The sequence below is a fragment of the Lissotriton helveticus genome, chromosome 9 (assembly GCF_964261635.1).
Source record: "Lissotriton helveticus chromosome 9, aLisHel1.1, whole genome shotgun sequence".
Taxonomy (NCBI): Eukaryota; Metazoa; Chordata; class Amphibia; order Caudata; family Salamandridae; genus Lissotriton; species Lissotriton helveticus.
The window spans coordinates 405,010,173-405,030,644 of NC_136070.1; the positions used below are offsets into that span (position 1 = coordinate 405,010,173).

Here is a 20,472-nt window from a genome sequence, read left to right on the forward strand (position 1 = left end):
CGTATATAAAAACACACGCTAATGTTGCAAAGTGAACCAACTCCTCCCCGCTCCCTCCACCCACTTCCCGGTCTGCCATCCTGACACCAACTGTCCATCCTAATATATGTAGACTATTGTCTCTATGCGTCCTTTCTTAATGTTACAAAGTGAATCAACTCCTCACCCCTCCCTCCACCCACTTCCCGGTCTGCCATCCTGACACCAACTGTCCATCCTAATATATGTAGACTATTGTCTCTATGCGTCCCTTGTACTTGTTGCGCAGCAACCAAATCAATAGGGTCTGTTCGGCCTTTTGATTAAAAACACACGCGTATTGGACACGCGCATATTCTAATCCAAAGTTGTGTGTATATATAAACACACGCTTAATTGAATCCAACGTTGTGTCAAAATTTCCAAGCGATCGGTGAAGAACTTTCAGAGATTTAAGATTTTGAACAAACGAACATTGACATTTTTATGTGTCTGTTCAGGCTTTCGATTAAAAACACGCGCGTATTCGACGCGCGTATTGGAATCCAACGTTGTGTATATAAAAACACGCGCGTATTCGAATCCAACGTTGTGTCAAAATTTCAAAGCAATTGGTGCAGAATTTTCGGAGATTTGCGATTTTGAACAAATGAACATTTACATTTTTATTTATATAGATTTGTAACTTTTAGTAAGATAAATGAAAACTTCCTTTATGAACCAGAACAGGGAGATAGTTCATTTGAAGATCTCAGGCATGCATCATACAAATATATTGAATGTCCATGCCGAGATGGTTATTTAGTGTGTTTTAATATGTTACTCATTGTGTTAAAATGTTTGCACAGAAGACATCCTTTATATGTTTCTCTTCAAAGTCTTGACATCTTCTTGTAACAGGTTATTTGTTCCATTAACAGTAAATATTTTCAAGAAAAGAGCATCTCACTCCCATAAAATTAGCCATCATAAGACATCTTCTAGGAACAACAAGCAGCAGAGCACATTGAACCCAATCCATTATCAGACTGCAAAACCCTAAATTAGAAAACATACAAATTTAGGAGACACTTGCCCTCACAACCACACATTCTTTTGAATGTACTGCAGTGATGCAAAATTGCCTTAAACAGGCCCCGGGCTCAGTAGCTGATATCCAGCAAAACACATGTTGTATAAGTCACATGAATGGGCCTCTGTGAAAAACTACTATATACAAATTATGAAGTAGATAATCTGCTCAACACAGCTTTTTTTCTCTAATTGCTTTTGTTCTAGTATATGTTGTGCTACAAATTATGTGATTGTCACAATACATTTTGTTCTCTCACACTCAACTATTTGTAATTCTTCTCAACTATTAGATGATAATATCATAACCCGCTTTTATAGCACTTCAGACAACACTTCAGCAATTGCTAAATCCTGCCAATACCAGCTGTTACTATTATCCAAATAATTGTACCCAATTTACTCAACTTGGAAAGATAGAAAGCTGAATTGAAATTGTACAGATTTATACTTGTGATCTGCAGATTATTGTAGATGATCTGAGCCAATCCATAATGTATGGCCTTCACTGGAAAAAACTCTAGAGAGCATATGGATAGTTTGCAATAACTTTTAGCCTGTAGACAGATATGTGCCCTCAGAAAGCAAATGAGGTGAGAGACCTATCTTAACAATGGATGGAATGTTATGTTACCATGATTATAGAATGTTGGTATGAGAAAAGGGAGTGTGACATCTTGCAGGTGACAGTTGGACTTGAAGGTGGCGGTCGCTACGTGTACTTGATAGTCCTGCTGTATTATTATGATTAATTTAAAATAAACTATTACATCCATTCAACAACTTTATATTTGCGACGATCGAGCCCAAGCACATAGCAGGACAAAGAAAATGCTCATGTGTGATCCCGGCATCCTGTAGCATCAAGGGAACTCCGGCCGCAGGTCTAAACCAATGTTGAACCTTATCGTTGGTCTTTGTCCCATTCCCCAGACATCGCCGCTGTGGAAGAGAGAACTTTGTAACAAGGTACTGTTGAATTTATTAAAAACCCAAACGCTGCATTTCTTGTGCTGGAGTCTTCACTTCCTCATGCATAAGTGTGAGCTCCTTGACATGTGACGTTTAACGCGGCTCACATTACGTGTCTGTCATTTTGAATTGGGCCGTATTCATGACAAGTTCAATGCTACATTCGTGCCATTTTTAATTGGGCCGCAATTGAGGAGATTGTGCATGGCGTCATACACTCCAGGGGAAGGAAAGTACAGCGCATGCATAGGTGATGGGCACACTGCACAAGAAAGCCTGCCATTAGTTGTGCCCCGTTTCAGTGGACTAATCTACATAAATGTCCCCTCAGGAATTATTACAAAGCTCATTTACTATTTATAAGTTGTCACAATAAGTGAACATAAGTTATACAATACATGGGATATATCACAATTATTATTTATTCATAATGAGATTTAGTTACGGCAACAACAATACTACTAACATTTCAAAATTCTCTTGTAAGTAGTATGAAACATCTTTTGCTTGTTTTTGCATAGACAAATAATATACCATACAGCATATTATTTTGATACAGTATAAAAGTTGTTTTCAAAATAACACAAAGGTTCACTTCTAAGCAAATCGATGTTAGGAAGCGTCGACGTTTCGGTCCACTATGGTGAAAACATTCCCAGGACCATCCTCAGGACAAAAAATTGTTGCACATTCCTAATTACAATCAAAAAACCAACAGTTAAACTTAATTTATCCCTGTATGTAGTATCGTCTGCTCACCCCAAAAGACACTCACAGAGTGCAACCAAGACCAAGGGATTTACCCATGTGACACCGCGTGAAAGTAAATAATAAACCAATGTATAGTGATAAAACAAACAAAAGCAGGTCAACCACCAGCCAACACAATTGTGCGCTTACCTAATACTTCCAGCCGGAAGTATATATTTAATCAACTGGACCTCAATGTCCAACAGAGTCTAGAAATGTAATAAAAAGAAAAAGCCATATATTCAAAAAAGGCAGCTTTTCCTAAGTTAAAAGAGCAAAGCCAAAGCCACCTAGATTGCGTACTCACTCAAATTTCGTGTTCACAATAGTTGAACCTGCATAATAAAATCATAATGTTGGGTATGAGAACTCTGACCTCATATGACCATATCGCACACAAATGTAAATATATGCAAACAGGGACTTACGTGCTCCTGCCGTATTTGTCACTGTATACGGGGCTCTGTGTCTTTAAAGTACACCTACAAACAAAAGGCTCATATGAATACCCTCGATATGAGCAAATCTCAGACAGATGTGAAACACTGGTTTGAGAACTTTCTCACAGACGCACGAAACCCATTTCAATCAAGAAGCAACTACTGCCTACAATGACCGTCAGGGTTCTAAACTTAAACATAACTCCGCGAAACTTACTTCAATCAGGAAACAATTGCTGCCTTCTCTGACCGACGGATAATGCTCGTCCACCCGGACGAGTGAAAACGCCAGTAGAAGAAGGACGGCAAGCGATGACGTCAGTCAGGCCATACAAACGCGGCCATCTTGGAATGGCAAACTTAACTAGAAACTGAATACCGGTGTTAATAATAATAAGCCAGGCAAACCTTCTCAAAATTCTGTTTAGGGCAGAAATTATCCCTATTAGACCTCCGTGTAATGTGTCCCATGAAAGGGGGGGTGTTATAAACAAAAATGCGGACAACTTGCATCAAGAATGGAAGCCATCTTAGAATGGAGTGTGCAGGAGGACCGAAGTGAAATTCATCAAAAAACAAGATGAGATCCTATAGATTCATTACAGTCTAAATATCAGATACCCAGATGTATTCAGAATTTATAAAGTGGCCAGAGTATGCCATTCAATAAGAGAATTTAATCCCCTTGACACAGTGTCACATGACCAAATCCACCTGTTTTCTTTTAGAGTAAGCAGACGGTCCACATTGTGGTATCGCTTTGTGCATACAACAGTATCCAACACAAACCATTGCATATCAGAAGGTCGATGTGATTTAAGTTGGTAATGTTCCACCAATGGGGCAGTGATTATATTACATCGAATGCGAGACTGATGCTGTAGTATACGTTTTTTGACCTCCTGTGTCGTTTTCCCAATGTAGTTTAGTCCACACGGACAACGAAGACAATAGATAACATTTTTTGTGTGACAATTTGAATGATGATACAACTTAATTCTTTTGTCATTTATAATACAATCCTTAGTTACACATGTCGTCGCACAAGCAACACAGTTCCTGCAAGGATAATGACCAGTGATAGGGGCTAGACCCCATTGTGTTTGAATAGACCTTGGTGGAGGTTCTTTGTAGGCTTTGACTAGATAGTCTCGTAAATTTCTCCCTCTTTTGAACGCAAAGCGTGGTTGAACTAAGAAAGGTTCCATCTTGTTGATTAAATGCCTGTTCTGTCTGATGATTTTTTAATCTGGTTAGATTCAGAACCGAAGGTCATGACACACGTGATAGATTGAGAGGGTGAAGTATTAGATCTCAATGTGTCATTTTTGGTCAATAGAGCGCCTCGATCATAATACCAAGCACGTTTCATTGCTTGTTTCACTAATCTATAGGGATACGATCTAGTGACTAACTTTGTTTGAAGTAATTTTGCCTCACGAAAGTAATCCTCCCTTTTGGTACAATTGCGTCGTATGCGCAAAAATTGTCTAAAAGGGAGGTTATCCCTGAGATTGCGAGGATGTGAGCTATTGTATTTGAGTAACGTATTCCTCGCAGTCGGTTTAGTGTATAAACTCATAATTAAAATGTTGTTGTCATTTGAAATTGTGAGGTCTAGAAAATTAATTGTTTGGTTGTTACTCTCTAGGGTGAATTGTAAATGGCTGTTTTGTTGATTAAGCCAGATGTGAAACTCCTTCAGTATATCCACATTGCCATTCCACACTATGCAAACGTCATCTATGTACCTAAGGTACTGTATTAGGTGCTGACTGTAAGGATTGTTCTCATAAATTGTATTGTCCTCGAAATCTGCCACGTATAAATTAGCGATGTCCGGCGCAAAAATAGCGCCCATTGCTACACCCTGTCGTTGGACATAGAAGTCATGTTCAAAGAGAAAATAATTTTCCTCTAGAGCAATCTTGGCACATTGTACAATAAAATCCGTTGGTACTTGATGGGGACGTGTACGTTTCTCTAGTGTCTGTCTGATCACTAATAAAGCCTCATTTTGGGGAATACTCGAATATAAACTTTCGATATCCATTGTTACTAGAAGATTCGAAAGAGGATCATAGGATTGTCCTTCCAATTTTAAGATAACATCTCTACTATCCTGTGTGTAAGCTCGACTCTGGGGAACAAAGGGTTTTAGAAAGACTTCAACATATTCCGCCAATGGTTGTAGTATAGATTGGCAACCTGCCACAATGGGCCTCCCTGGTGGTTTTTGGCTATGTTTATGAATTTTTGGGAGTGTGTAAAAGGCTGGAATGGTGTAATCTTTTTTGTTGAGATATTCGAACTCCTTTTTACTCAACCACATCCCATCTAAGCCCGTAGTTGTTAAAGCTAATATTTCCTTTCTAACTCTAGATGTAGGGTCACCTCTCAGTTTATTGTAATGAACTGAATTGTTGAGTTGTCTAAGGGCTTCACAGTCATAATCACATTTGTCCTGTAGGATTATACCTCCCCCCTTGTCCGCTGGTTTCACAATTAGGTCAGTCCGGTTAGATAAAGATTTCAAAATTGTATTTTCTTCCTTTGTGAAGTTAAACTTTACATATTTCCTATCACGGAAGAGTTGTTGGATTTCATTGAGTACCACATTCTCAAAAGTGATTAAGTCTTTTGGCATAGTATTCGTTTGGGGAAAGAACGTTGAAGGACACTTAAGACCGCTTACATTGACTGTCTGTATCGATGGTGAATTTACAAAAAACTGTTTAAGGCGAAAGGGTTCTAAAAAATTTATAGATTTCCAAATGGGTTGAGAATATATCATTTCTGTTCGTAGGAACAAAGGATAACCCATGGCTTAGAACACCTATTTCATCTGAACTTAATGTTTGTGATGATATATTGAATATCGGGACAATCTCCATATTCAAATTAGTGTCGGTCAGAGTACCGGGATTATTAGTTACCACTCGTAAAAGTTGTTGCGAGTCTGGCGGTAACCTGGTGTGTACTGGTTGCGATACCAGCCTCTCCGGGTGTTCCGAGAGCGTCCTCTCTGTTGTTGCTGGCCTCTCGATAAAAAAGGAGTCAATGGATTTGACCCTCTACCACCTCTGAAATTAGATCCCCCTGTCCTACTTGTTGAGTCGTCTGAAAAAACACTTGAAGCGGTAATTGTCGCTTCATGGGCTTCAGATCTACCAAGACTGCAAGTATCCGTCACTTGCGGTATGCGATCATCTGGCGGTAAACCTACTTGGTTACTGCTCTCGATTCCACGGGGCTTCGAGAGCAGTAACCAAGTAGGTTTACTGCCAGATGATCGCATACCGCAAGTGACGGATACTTGCAGTCTTGGTAGATCTGAAGCCCATGAAGCGACAATTACCGCTTCAAGTGTTTTTTCCTGAATAAGGATTTAAACACACCCTTTTACGCAAGATCACAATTTTGTGGTCTTACAATTGCACGAGTGCAGGGCGCACCTTAGCGTGTACGTACCACCCCGTGCAATCCTCACGGTCCTGACAAAAACCATAGAATTTTTGTGATGGTTGAAACATGTAGACCTTTTAATAATCTTACTTTGTAATTTTGCACATAACACACTACGCTATTTTTATACATTACACTTCTTGAGACACCGAAGCCTTCCTAATTAGGCACAGGTGTCACACTGGTTTTATTGGGGTTCAGACGCTCAAGAATAAAGTCTTCAAGTGAGTAGTACTGGCCCTTTTTAATACATCTTTCACTGTAACTTTTAAGCACATATAATAAACAAACAATAACCCGCTCCACTGTAGTCAGGTGCCGCAGCACACCCTATGGGCATTCGGCCTATAGGGTGGGACCCCGATGATGAAGCATGTCACCAACTAGGTTGGTGAGTGAGGGGTCTTCTGAAAGGACAAGCACTGTCCGGTAACAGGTTGGGGCACTCCATGCTAACCTTGACATAAGCGCAAGGAAGTGGCTAATTGCCACCTTTCCTTTCTTTTTCCTACAGGGGGTACTCCTCCATTGTTGTTTTCATTAATCCCGGGGACCAGGAGTTCCCACCTCACATAGTCTGTGTAATTTCCCTAACTCTCCCCTTTGTTTAACACACATTAAATAGAGGGTTGCCTAGCACACAAACTATAATCCTGGCTCCAGTCCCACATGGCTTGACGCTTATGACATGCTCTTAAAGCTATTATTAATTTGCAATCTTTTATGTATGAGTTGAATTCCACATTACATTTTTAGGACCCTACTGTGCAATGACTGTCCTATTCATATGTCAATCTTTTATGTAAGAGTTATACTGTACATCGTACTTTCATGATCGCACAATCGAAATAAAGTTTGATGATGATGACAAAGAAATGCCATATAAACAATTAGGATGTTATACATGTGGAAGCACATCTCACTTAGAAAATGCTAGTGTGTGTCCAGCCAAAGAGCGTTCCTGTGCCAAGTGCATATTAAAGGGGCATTTTGCTAAAGTGTGCAGGTCATCATGTACTTTGCACCCCAGCAAAGTACACAGGTTTGGGCTTACCAATTTGAGTGAAAATGGTCACTCCACAAGTAATGAAAGTGAGATTTTAACTACCAAGGAAGGAGTTTTAGAGGGAAATGATAAAACATAATAGGTGTGCAGAGTATCTTTACATTTGTTAAAAAGTCCTTTATGTATATTTAGGGATAAATGGTGGAGACATAAACGTGATGGCAGATTCTGGTTCTCCATTCATATGTTTGAGTAATTTGCCCTGTAGATTACGGTTGTAAACCCATCGAAGTGGTAGGTGAGTCTGAGGAATTGTATTTAAAAAACAAGAAGTCACAAAGCAGAGTTTATATGGCTAAAGACGAATCTTGTTTATTGGGCTGGCACAATAAAATAATGGGGGCATAATACTAGATCCTAACAATCCTGATTAGGTTATGTCAAGGAAGAAATATGTTCAAATTCTAGCCATGAAAAAAGCCAAAGGGAGGAGGATTATCCAGATTTTTTCAAAGAAAACCTAGGTCTATTTAGAAGTGTCATGCATAAAGTGAGAATAATGGAGGGTGCACATCCTGCAGTACATAAAGTCCTGAGGGTATCTTTAGCTTTATGACCAGAACTTAAGAAGGAATTGCTCAGATTGTGTAGTCAGGGTGTCATCAAGTCCATCAAGAGTTCTGATTGGGTACCTCCAGTTGTTTTAGTTCGGAGGTCCAATGGGTCCATTCGTATGTGTGTGGACCTCCTGAGAGTTGGAAATTAATGTTAATAGTTTTGTAAAGCACTCAAATGCCAATCGCCATCTTGGTGCTAGTGTTGGTTATCACAGAAACACAACGAAGGCAAAGGGGGGGAACTTAGACAGAGGAGCGAATGATCAGATATGTGTTGATCGCCAGCCCCTCCTAAATATCACAGAGATGCTATCCACTCCTAAGGGTGGTAAGGTTTCCAGTTTCCTCAACATGGCTTCAGCATACCACCAGATTAATCTACACCCTGAGTCAGAACATTATACTGACTTCATAGCCCTGGAAGGTTTGTATCAATTCTGATGTATATCCTTTGGGTTAGCGTCCGCTTCTGCTGTGTTTCAAAGAGTGGTGGAAAGTTTGTTTAAGGAAATGGATGGTGTAATTTCATTCCAAGACAATGTTTTAGTCTTTGGCAAAGACCAAGTGCAACATGGCAATTGGTTACATCAAGTACTTTCCCTTCTAAAAAAACAGTGGGTGACACTCAGGGAGAAAAAGTGCAGATTTTACACCCCTGTTATCGATTATTTGGGCTATCAATTGTCAAGCAGAGGTTGAGCCAAAAGCTTGTTTAGTCAAGGCTATCGTAGAAGATATCTATCCTCCAGAAAACAAGGACCATCTTTTATGAGTTTAATTGAATTTTATACCAGATTTATCCCCAATTGCGCAGGAAAGAAATATATTATAAGAAATATCTTGAAAAAGAATTCTAGCTTTGAATGGTGTAAGGTGTGATCAGGAATTCAAGATGGTTAAGAGTGGAGTGATACATGCCATTCCTTTGAAACCTATTGATACACAAGACAAGAGTATAATCATGAATGATGCTAGTCAAAAGGGTTTGGGGGCAGTCCTCATGCAATGAAGGGGCGAGAGAGATGAAGTTGCATAAAGGAAGTCTGAGGGGTGCTGAGTCATCGTATTCGGTGATAGAAAGGGAAGCATTAGCATGCTGGTGGGGCATCGGTCATTTTAAACCTTATCTATGGCTTTCTCACTTTACTGTTTGAGTTGATCATAAACCACTAATGCACCTATTTACCACCAAAGGAGGGGAAAAAGCCACACTTGGAATTGCTAAATGGCAGAATAGACTTCATGAGTACAATTATCAATTTGAATATGTTCCTTGAGCCAAGAATGTGTTGGCTGATTGTCTTTCCCACATGCCGATCTGTGAGCAAGATGAGGAGGAACGATAAGTATGGAATGATGAAGGAGATGTGGTGTGCACAGTTGAAAGTCACTCGGAGGCTGCTATGTCACATGAGGAAAGGATGGCAGCATGTGATGCAGACAAGGAAATGAGGTGAAGAAAGGCATTCTCCAGGGTTGATCTAAATGGAAATCAGAAGACAAAGCTTTCGAAGGATATAAGTATGTTTTTGAGGAATTATCCATTGTGAATGGAATTTTACTATATTTAGATCTTTTAGTGGTGCCTGAAGGAATGAGGAACAACGTGTTAACTTTATCTCAAGAGGAGCATATAAGAATGTGGGCCTTGAACAGGAGAATACAAAACAACTTTGGTGTCCAGAGTTAGATAAGAACATAGAACATTATGTGAGGAATTGCATGAACTGTGCGATAAGTGACACACCTGAAGTAACAGTTCCTAGTCCCATCAAAGCTATAAAGGTCCCCAACAAGGCATGGAGCAAATTGGCGATTTACATCATTTGTCTGATTATATTATCTGTAAATGGACAAAAGTATGGCATAGTAATGATGAATTATTATAGCCGTTGATCAGAAGTAAATTGTATGAAGGTATCCAATAATCAAAAGGTGATAGAATTTTTAGAATCTGTTTTTGCAAAAGAACAAAGGGCCATATGCATCAACACATTTTCCCATAGACACAGAATGGGCAAAACCCTTTGATGCATCTGGCCCTTGATTCCTAATGAAATATCAACAGCCAATGTGTGCCAATTTACTTCAGGGCAATTTGCCAAGTTTTTAAAGTTTTTAGGAGTTAAACACACAAGAACATCCTTCTGTTATCCCAGGAGCAATAGTCTTGTTGAGAGATTCAATCATGGAGAGAGGATGTAGCCCTACGGCTAGAGCGGTCAACCTCGAAGCTGGGGAACTGGGTTCGAATCTCGGCAACATCGCTCAACATCCTGTGATTCTGGGCAAATCACTTAATCTCCTCTTGCCTAACAAAAATGAATGTGTCCTTCTGTAACGAAACTCGTGCTCAGTTAAAGTGCTCTGATAACCGATTTCTCGGGTCCACCGTCCAGTTCGCGCTATATAAAACTCTGGAAAAAAAATCATGTAATAAAATGAAACATACAACTGGCTAAAATCAATGGGTTGAATTGTAAGGAAGAATTAACATTTCCAGGGTAGTGCCTAAAGGAGGTACCACATTTTCTACACCTTAGAATGTGATAGAAGTGAGAAAAATTGTGGTGAAGCTGGATGATGGAAAGTGGTGGAATAAAGACAAGATAAGAAGTGAGAAAAATTGTGGTGAAGCTGGATGATGGAAAGTGGTGGAATAAAGACAAGATAGCACTAGATCATTAGATCATTGGTAAGTCAGTAGGAAGTGAGATCAGGAAGGATGAGGTGATGAGTGAAGGGAAAGATAGCACAAGTTGAACTCCTTTGTCAAGGGAATTGAAAGTGGGCAAAAACAGGAAAGATACAAAATGTAAATTGCCAGAGTAAAGAAAATGGTAAACAAATTTCATGATTGTATTTTTGATTAAGATTAATTACATACGTTAGTCCTTGAACTTGTATATTGAGTGATTCTTCCAGTACATCTTTTCTTCTCATCAGTGTATTGGTTTTGTTATATTTTAAATATTGTGCTAAGTGTGTATAAGTTCAATGCATGTAAGGCCCCATATGATATATTGTGAAATGTTCTCCTTCCCAGCCATGATTGCTAAACTGTTGAGTATTACAATAATCTTCTCAGTACTCAAACCTTCTGAGTTCTGAACATCTACAAACACAATTAAACAACCTTAAAGTTTGAGTTTAGAGGGACTGTCCATAAACAATCAAATAATGTGCTTATCAGCAAGTTGCATCACCAACTCAGATATCTATGTAAATGTCTCCTATTCACTCCACTAAAGACTATGTGAAAACATTGCTAATCACTAACGCTATCTGGGCTAAAATAGATTGAAAAGTCCACTTGCTTTCCTTAAAAGGTTCCTAGATGTCAAAAGATTCAGAGTTGCGCAGAAAGAAATCAGAGGAATGCCACCGTGTCATGCAATTTCCCAGTTAGACAAATAATCTGAACATTCCCTATAAAACATATGGTGTTCTAGGACTGGACCAACCCACATGCACAATAAATTCGACAGGAACATCCCAACTTACTGCTCTGGTTCTCATATTATCATTTAAACATCAAATAGTCTTGAATAAGTTTTAATTAGTAATATCTGCCTAATCCTAATGCTAAACCGAACCATAACCCTATATTAAACTTATAATAATGGCATTTCATTCTAATTAGATAAATAACCAACCATACATAAAATCATAATGCTAACTCTACTCCTAAAAAAACAAAATACGATAGCAAACCTCAATCTGACTGAATTAACTGAACGTTAACAATATTCCTAGGGTGTTTCCTTTTAATTAAATTAATTCATAAGTAATGCTGTAAGTGTGTCTAATATGTACCCCAGCCATAATAATAACGTAATTTAAATAAAATGAATTCTCACTGAAGCAGATACTTAACCCAAATGCTACTCAAACCTAAAGTGATAGAAATGTAATTAGATTAAAACAATAAGTAACCCTATTCTGATCCTATTCCCTGCTTGTTGCTCTGTCATGTTCCGCTGTTGCTGTGTTATGTCTCTGGATATCTCTAGTTATTGCTGGATATTGCACTCACTCTGTTTTTCAGGGAGGGCCTGGGTCAGGTGAGGGCAAAGCTTAGTGCAACGCAGTGTATAGTGGGAGGGGTTGAGTGTAGGGGTGAGCGAACGAGGGCCAATTGGGCATTGTGTGCCAGGGCTGTGGGCTGTGGCTGCTACAGATGGCAGTGGCTGGTGTAGCTTGTGTTCAGTCTGTCGGCAACTAAACTGCTCACTTGTTTGCTGTTTGTTGCCCCATCACCTGCAGGATCAGGAATGCTTAACAAGACTAAGTGAAGGACAAACAAGGGTAACATTTTAAAAGAGAGAGTATACATACTTTGGACGTGATGGATCAACATGATGAAGATAACCCAGAAGTGATCAATATCATATCTAAACCTCTCTAAAGTGCATGCCATGAAGTGGGTATTATTGAGACTTGAAGATTAGAATGCTGGAATAGGACAAAGCACCCAGATCATGCGTTTGTACACCTTTTGAAATTCAAAGCAACTCAGTAAACCACCAGCAATCATCCTATTCCCTGTAGAAAGGTATTCTAATGGGCAGCTAGATAAGCTTGTTTAATTTAATGGAGTGCAATGAGATCAAAATTGAGCCGTGCAGCAAGAATGACAAGTTTTCGGAAGGTAAAGCCATCATAATATCTGAATGAGGATAACCTAACTTTCCTTGTCTCCTGTTTGTCACCTGAGCTTTTACAGATAGATAGCACAGAGTGCGGAGAACCAAGACATCAAATGAAACAGAAAAGTGTCTTGTCCAGTCTGAGTTGCTTCTGGCACAACTAACGCTTTCACTTATGACATCAATAGGCAGGGCATTAAATGTTAAGCATGGTTCTCTAAGTTAAAAGTCCTCTCAAATAGCTATGCGAGGTACCATCTAATGTAATAACATCCCGCATTTCACAAGCAAATTAAGGGGACTGAAGAGATGCTGAAGAGCATGGGCTAACCCTCCTCTGACATTGAACTACACCCAAAGCATAGAGCCCAACTCGATTAAATGAATTTAGGAGCCCTCCCGTAAATCTCCGAAGAAAAGAATCCTTTTGCTTTAAAGAACGCTCACCCACCAGGGTTACTCTTTTGTGGCCTGCTTCATCATAGAGTTCCTTCCTGCTCTGTTACGGAATGGAGTGTGCTACAAACTGTGAGATGCACAGAAGCACTCTGTTGGAAAATGAATAGGTTAGTGAGTGGGGGTAGAGTTATTTTAAAAAAAATACCTGCTTGATAGCCCTAAAACATTTTAATCTGGGTGCTAGCCGGTGTGATTAAAAACGTGAAAAGTTAGGATGTCCCATGGAAAGTGTTACCCCAACTTCTTCTTAGGGTCAACATGTTTCTGCCACAAATGCTTGTCTCTTTCGTCAGGACCGATTATACTACCACAATCCAGCTCTATTCCATATTGCTGATGTTATAGATGAATTTACCATACCGATGTCAGCACACCTAAACCACCTACTTGGTGTCTGTAAATGGTTATATATTAAGGCACTTAATAGTGATCCATAGACACACGGAGGAGTGGCGTGCCTGTAGCCACACAGACTCCAAGGTCCCTGCCTGGCCTGCTCACCTAAAATACCTCCTTGCGCTCCTGCATCTCCAAGAGCATTGAAATGTTGAGAGCTCTATTAAAGACAATAGAGTAGCTCCGGGCTTATAATGGCTGGTATAAGCCTTCTGATTCCACATTCCCTTGTTTGTCACTGGGGCTGAAATCCAGGTGTGTTCTCTAGTCATTACTATGGCCTGTGTTGTGGGGCTGTTAGCTTTAGAGTCACTCCCGCTGTGACAGACTGCTGTCAAGAGGAAGAGAGGGCTGGGGAGTGGGCACTTCAGAAGGGAACAGACCTCCTGCATAAACTTCAAACACTCATACCCTAAATCACATTTTGTGTCTGGAAATGGCCTATATGAAGGAGAGATTGAGACCCCAAAAGTTGTCATCTGCCAAACAGCCAGATGGGCTATGTGACGAGTCGAATCTCTTCAAGACTTCTGTCTGTGACTAGGACTGAGGGCCAAGGCTTGCTAGTGTCCCTGCTGGGTGAGGGGACGTCATCCAAGCAATCCAAGACCACTTGCTGTGGAGCACTAGTGCCTGCCTGCTCGCCAAGAATAAGGGGCCCTGTGAGGAAGAGGAGAGTGTTTGAGGGAGCGAGGACCCTTACGGAGCCCTGTCGAGTGGATTCCCCTTGCGAGGTGTGAGGATATGGCTGCTGCACTGATCGAGTCATTGCCCATTTGCAGAACGAAGTTGACGATCCTTGTATACCAGAGAAGGGCTGTCTTTAATTGAGCTTTGTGCATCGCTGCATTGATTGAGTCAAGCCCCTAGGTAGACAGGCGCTGCTGTGAAAATATTGCTATGATTTGAGGGGTGCAGCCCATATGTGTAGGAGAGACGTGACCCAGTATGCCTCGAGGGGCCACTGCAGAAGACTTCACTGTGTCGATCGGATCAAAGCCTGTCAACAGTGAGGATATAGTGACAAAGTATGCCAGAGGGGGGGGTTACCTGGACAAGCAAGACTACTGACCCGGTCGAAGTTGTCTCCGGAGACATTAAGCCACCATGGGAAACCCTATACACCTGCGATGGGGCAAAAAAAATAACCCCCCCTGCCTTCCCCCCAATCCACGATGTGGGAATGACCAGAAATATACCCTGCTCTGACGAGCGGTAAAGAAACTTTGGTAGCTGCAGTAGCATGACTGCATGTGAAGAACTCTTCAACCACTGAGTGATGCCCGTCCGGCCCATGTGCAACAAACTCACCTGAACTAGCTGCAGCTACCCCAGCGTCCCCGGAAGGGGTGCACTTCGGAACTCCAGTCACTTCAAGTCTGCAAGTGTGGGCAGTTGGCCCCGGGGGAAAGTGCTTGCTAGAAATCGCTGATTTGCTGTAACACTGTTGACTTTAAAATAGAGTCAGAGTGGCATTTTGAGTCTCTACTACTGGGGCTTACTCTCGATGTTGTCTATAGTGAATGGAGAGTAACCACTATTTCTAGGGGCAACTGTGACCTGGGAGATGGCTTAAAAGAAACACTAGAACCCTAACCTTGGGGGGCTGTGTAGCTGTATGAGAATGTTGTATTTTCTTCTGAGTTGATAGCTGTAAAATATAATACTTTTTTTATCACACAAGTAAGTATGTGGCTGGACAATCATTTATTGCTGCTGCTTGCATGTTGAGTTTGTGAGCCTGTGTTCACTCCCCTGAATCCACCTTGTTCTCGGGGGGAGTCTTGGATTGCTCAGCCACAATATTACTGAGAATCAATTGCTGAAGAGGTATGTGGACCAGTTGCTCAGGACCCATTGTGGATCGGGTCCTGGGACATCAGGAATAAAAATCCTGAATGACCATGGTTGGGCCTTGTAGCTCTTGCTTGCCCTGTGGCCCTCTGACCGGGGTTTTGCCGCCAGCAGTGTTCTATGTTTGGTCCACGCCGTTAATAAAAGGATGTTAGATCCTTTTTTATGATGATATGTTTGTAGATTTGAGAGTTCTTTTAAATTATATTACTGTTATATTACTATAAGATAATAGTAACATAATTGTGTTGTTTTCAGTGTTAATTGAGGTTTTTGTATGGTTTGTAACCAACAAAATACACTTCGACTTAACTTGAATGGTTGGAATATGGAGGGAGGAGAGATTAATTCTGCACTTGGACCCAAATGGATTGATTTTGGTTTTATTTTTGTTAAGTTTTAAGGGCATTTTCACTCATCCATGATTGTTAATTATATTTTTCTTCAAAAATCTTTATTTCGATCATGAAAGATCATAAAAGATATATGCAAGCAATTTAAACATTAAAATGTGTGTGAAACACATTAAAAGCAATATACAAATATACTGTATTTCAAAATAGTATATTTGTATATTGCTTTTAATGTGTTTCACACACATTTTAATGTTTAAATTGCTTGCATATATCTTTTATGATCTTTCATGATCGAAATAAAGATTTTTGAAAGTGAATTATATTTTAATAACATATAAAGTACAACGAAGAAAAGAAGCATATTTAGATGGACCTAGTGTGTTTTCAAAGATTTACCTTATAACTGCTTTCTCTTGTCTCTTTCCATACAGGTAGAAGGCTTTTCAGTGGGCTGCCAGTTTTCTCCAGATGGAACCATTCTAGCTACTGGAAGTTCTGAAGGAAAAATATATTTCTATAATTATAATACTGCCAGGGTTATCCATACCCTTAATGCTCACAGTGAAGCATGCGTCAATCTATCTTTTCATCCAGTACTCCCATCACTCCTTGCAACATGTGACTGGGAGGGAGCTATTAAAATCTGGCAGTAATGAGTTTCTATGAAAACCATTATTGGGGGTGGGTGAGGAAGGGGACTGTCTGCTGTTGTATTTACATTTTAGTACGTTGTCTGATAAACCACAGTATTTCTCAAATGGTGTATCATTAATAACATTACTGTACTACAAAAGTACATGAAAGTTGAGTTCCTTTCCCCCTAAATCCTTATTGGGGGGGTGCCTTTGTGTTATTTTAAAAATAATGAAACCAATTGAAGCAATATGACTGACACAGACAGTACCACCAGTTAATTGCTTGTTACTCAGATGAAAGCAGTTTAGAACAGCAATTTTCAAAAACAGGACTACTCTGTTTTATAAAAGGCATCCAATATTTGTTTGGATTTGTCTTTCTTCTTTCTTCAGTAGGGTATACAGATTCTTTTATAACTTTTGCTCTCTTTCTTTCTCTCCTTCATCCAGCTTTCCTCATCAGCGAGGTATCGTTTCAATGTGCTGAGCTTTGTTCTCAGTCTAAATGTATCCAAGTGGTAGAGAGTTTCTGAAACCTCAGCATCCTCATGTTCAGTGTTCCCCCTCTAGAGTCAAGTGACAATCTGTTATGCCAACAAGCACGGTCACTATGATCATGTCCAGACACATCTGACAGTCAAGGAATTATAATATCCCTTGGCTTATTGGCTACAACTAGTAATTGAGCACTTCATGGTGCACACTTTCTTGACCTTTAGGTTTTATAATACTGGTTAGTTAGAGGCACACAGCAAACACTAGGTATTATTATAAGCCAACTCAGAAGCATTCTTTTTATTGATCTCAAAGGAATATACAGCTATGCTAGAGCTATAGGGATTGAAACCTGTGCCCCCTCAGTGGCTCTTATTACACTGGTCTCTCCGCTTGGCTAAGCCAGCTGAGTTATTTATTAACTGTATTCTATTCATTTTGTATATTCAACTTAACTTATCTTGGGTAAATAATAAAATGTGCAGTTCTTTAACTATTTCAGGGTCAGACAGTATTGGATAATTTTGCCTTTGTGACTAACTTATTATTGATTTAGCCAAATCTTTGGTGCATTGTCCTCATAACATAAAGTCTTATCATGATTTTAGTATCTGACTTGTTCAACCTCTTAGTATCCACACTCAGATCTAGGGACTTTTTGAAAGGTCAGAATTCTTGCTCAGCAAGTTAACACTCGCTTCAGACCTTTACAGTTATCTAAAAGTCACAAGTTTGATTCCCAGCAAGACAGGTTCAGCTTTCCATCCTCCCACGGGCGGCTAATTGAGAACCATTACATTTGGTAATAGTAACATCCGTTATTTACAGCCAATAGAAACAAAATAATAGTGGTATTAAGTTCTATATAATCAACATATTCTTTTTGTTATTAACAGTATTATTTGAACATTGTTATATTAAAAGCCTCATACACTTTATTACAAGAACAGTGGCTAGCCTTATGCATTAACTCCTTTAATGCCGCACCCACAACAGCCACTTCAAAGAATAAGCATTATATCACCATAACAACCACTCTAGAGTTAGAATTAGCAACATGTCTCGGAATTCTCTTCCTCTTTTAAATGCTGCTTATGCAGAGATAAGAACCTTACTATTTCTTTTATATGTGTATATAAATAATGGCAGTTGTTTAATGTCTTTCGTTATGTGGATGAATGATTAAAATTATGGAAGCAGGATAGTTTTTTGAGTTGATGAAGTCTTCATTGTTTTTTAAAAACAGCTTGTTATATTTAAAATTAGATAATTTAATATAGTTTTATGTTTCATTATGCAATTACTTTCATGTTGAAGGCGATCGCAGGTTTTTCTTACCTTTTTGTAAATTGATTATGCTTTGGCAGTTTGTTTTTTGATAGATTTTAGTTTGTAAAGGGGTATATCTTTCCATCCTCCCAAGGACGGCTAATTGAGCACTACAAAGAATTAGAAGAGTTAGAACTAGCAACACATGTCTTAGAATCCTCTTCCTCTTTTAAATGCTGCTTATGCAGAGATAAGTACCTTACTATTTCTTTTATATGTGTATATATAATGGCAGTTGTTTAATGTATTTCGTTGTGTGAATGAGTGCTTCAATTTTATGGAAGCAGGGTAGTTTTCTGAGTTAATAATAATAGTAATAATTCTTTATTGTTTAATTACTTAATATCTTACAATATTACAGATACAAAAACATATACTATAATTTAAAACCATTAAAAACAGGTACATAAAAATGCATTACAACTTACTAAGCCTCGAATTTTAGGACTTAGTCTCCCAATTTTGCTTTTACTCTCAGTAAAAAATTTCCGAAGGCAGAGTTCATACTTATATCATGAGGGTGCAGACACCTTATCAGTGCGTGCCTACATGTCCTTATTCCTCGTATATTAAAAGATGGTTTGAGTAAAATCTTTCTTTCGATCTGAAGTCCAGGACAGATACATAGCAGGAGGACAATATTCTCCTCACCGCTTTTACACAATCTGCATAGTGTAGACCCCTCCATTTTTTTCCACGGGGGAAGATGACTAAGTCCGGGAGTGTGCCAAATCTTGCTTTAACAAGAACTTGGTTATTTTTTTCTGACCAAGGTATTTCCAAATACTCTTTACCTTCTTTTTTGTGTACCCATTTATTATTGGCCATGCATGTTTTCTTATTGCCAGTATATCTTTATCATTTACAAGCGACAGTTGGTTTGTTGTTTGGTTAATTATGTTTTTGAATGATGCCTTGCTTATTGTGTTCCTCCAAATTGGCATGACAGCAAACTCTTCTAGCGTGTTTTTAAGAAAATTCCAAGCTGGTGACTTTGCGTTGCTATTTATTTCTTGCCATAATAACTGAGACAGCTGATTATCCTGGTCATTTTTTATCCGATTCCATGTTTTGATAAATTGGCCCATTCTTGCATAGTACTGGTTATTTAATCCAAATTCTAATCTAATTTGTGCAGGCAATGTTTTGGATAGAGCATTATTTATTATTACCGAATCTTTCCCAATTAATGCCTCGCTACCATATGTAAGAGTCGGAAGCAGTTTTTCCGCTATAATCTTTAAAAGGGGACGATAAGTAAGATTACCAAATGATTTCTGCAGAATCCTGAACGCTGCCGTCAAAGCGTTTGCCTTCCTTTGTATGTCTAATTTTTGTGGGTGACAGTTTCCCTTTTCATCGAATAATACACCCAAATACCAATATACTTCGACTTGTTCAAGTTGGGTGTTCTCCATATATCATTTGTTTTTGTGTCTTAAATTTACATTTTTAGTGACCACCATAATTTTAGTTTTGGTTTCATTTATCCCCATTCCATTTTCCTTTGCGCATATGGATATTCGATTAATTAGACGCTGTAATCCACCTTTAGTTTGGCTTAAAAGGATGGCATCATCTACATATAGCAGTTTAGAAATTTGTTTGCAGGCTAATTTCGGCGGGTGTGCATTTGTTTCATCCAGGAACACTGTCAGATCTGTTAGAAATAAATTAAAAAGTAGAGGGGCCAATTCAAATCCCTGCTTAAGACCTACAGTTGTTGGGATTTCTTTTGTTAATGTTTGGCCATCCCCCATCCTCACTCTGACCCAAGTTTTACTGTAGAGAAGTTGAATCAGTTTTATTAATTGAGTTGGAATATTTTTTTGCTGCAGTTTCTTCCATAGGAGATTTCTTTGGACGTAATCAAAGGCAGATTTAAAATCTACAAAACATAAATACAACGGCTGTTTGGCTGTGATTGATTTGTCGATTATTAGAGATAATGCTAAGATGTTTGTTGTAGTTCCGAGTCCTCTAATAAAGCCGGTCTGGT

General features: G+C 39.2%; 1 protein-coding gene across 1 annotated transcript in view; it reads left to right on the forward strand.

Moving 5' to 3' along the window:
* Window positions 1-20,239, forward strand: part of WDR25 (WD repeat domain 25) — an 816,010-nt gene extending 795,771 nt beyond the window's left edge. Inside the window, exon 7 of the mRNA XM_078660186.1 lies at window positions 16,446-20,239. Within this exon, the coding sequence (XP_078516312.1) occupies window positions 16,446-16,667 (222 nt within the window). The 3' untranslated portion in view covers window positions 16,668-20,239. The remainder of the gene's footprint in view (window positions 1-16,445) is intronic.
* The last annotated feature ends 233 nt before the right edge of the window (window positions 20,240-20,472 follow it).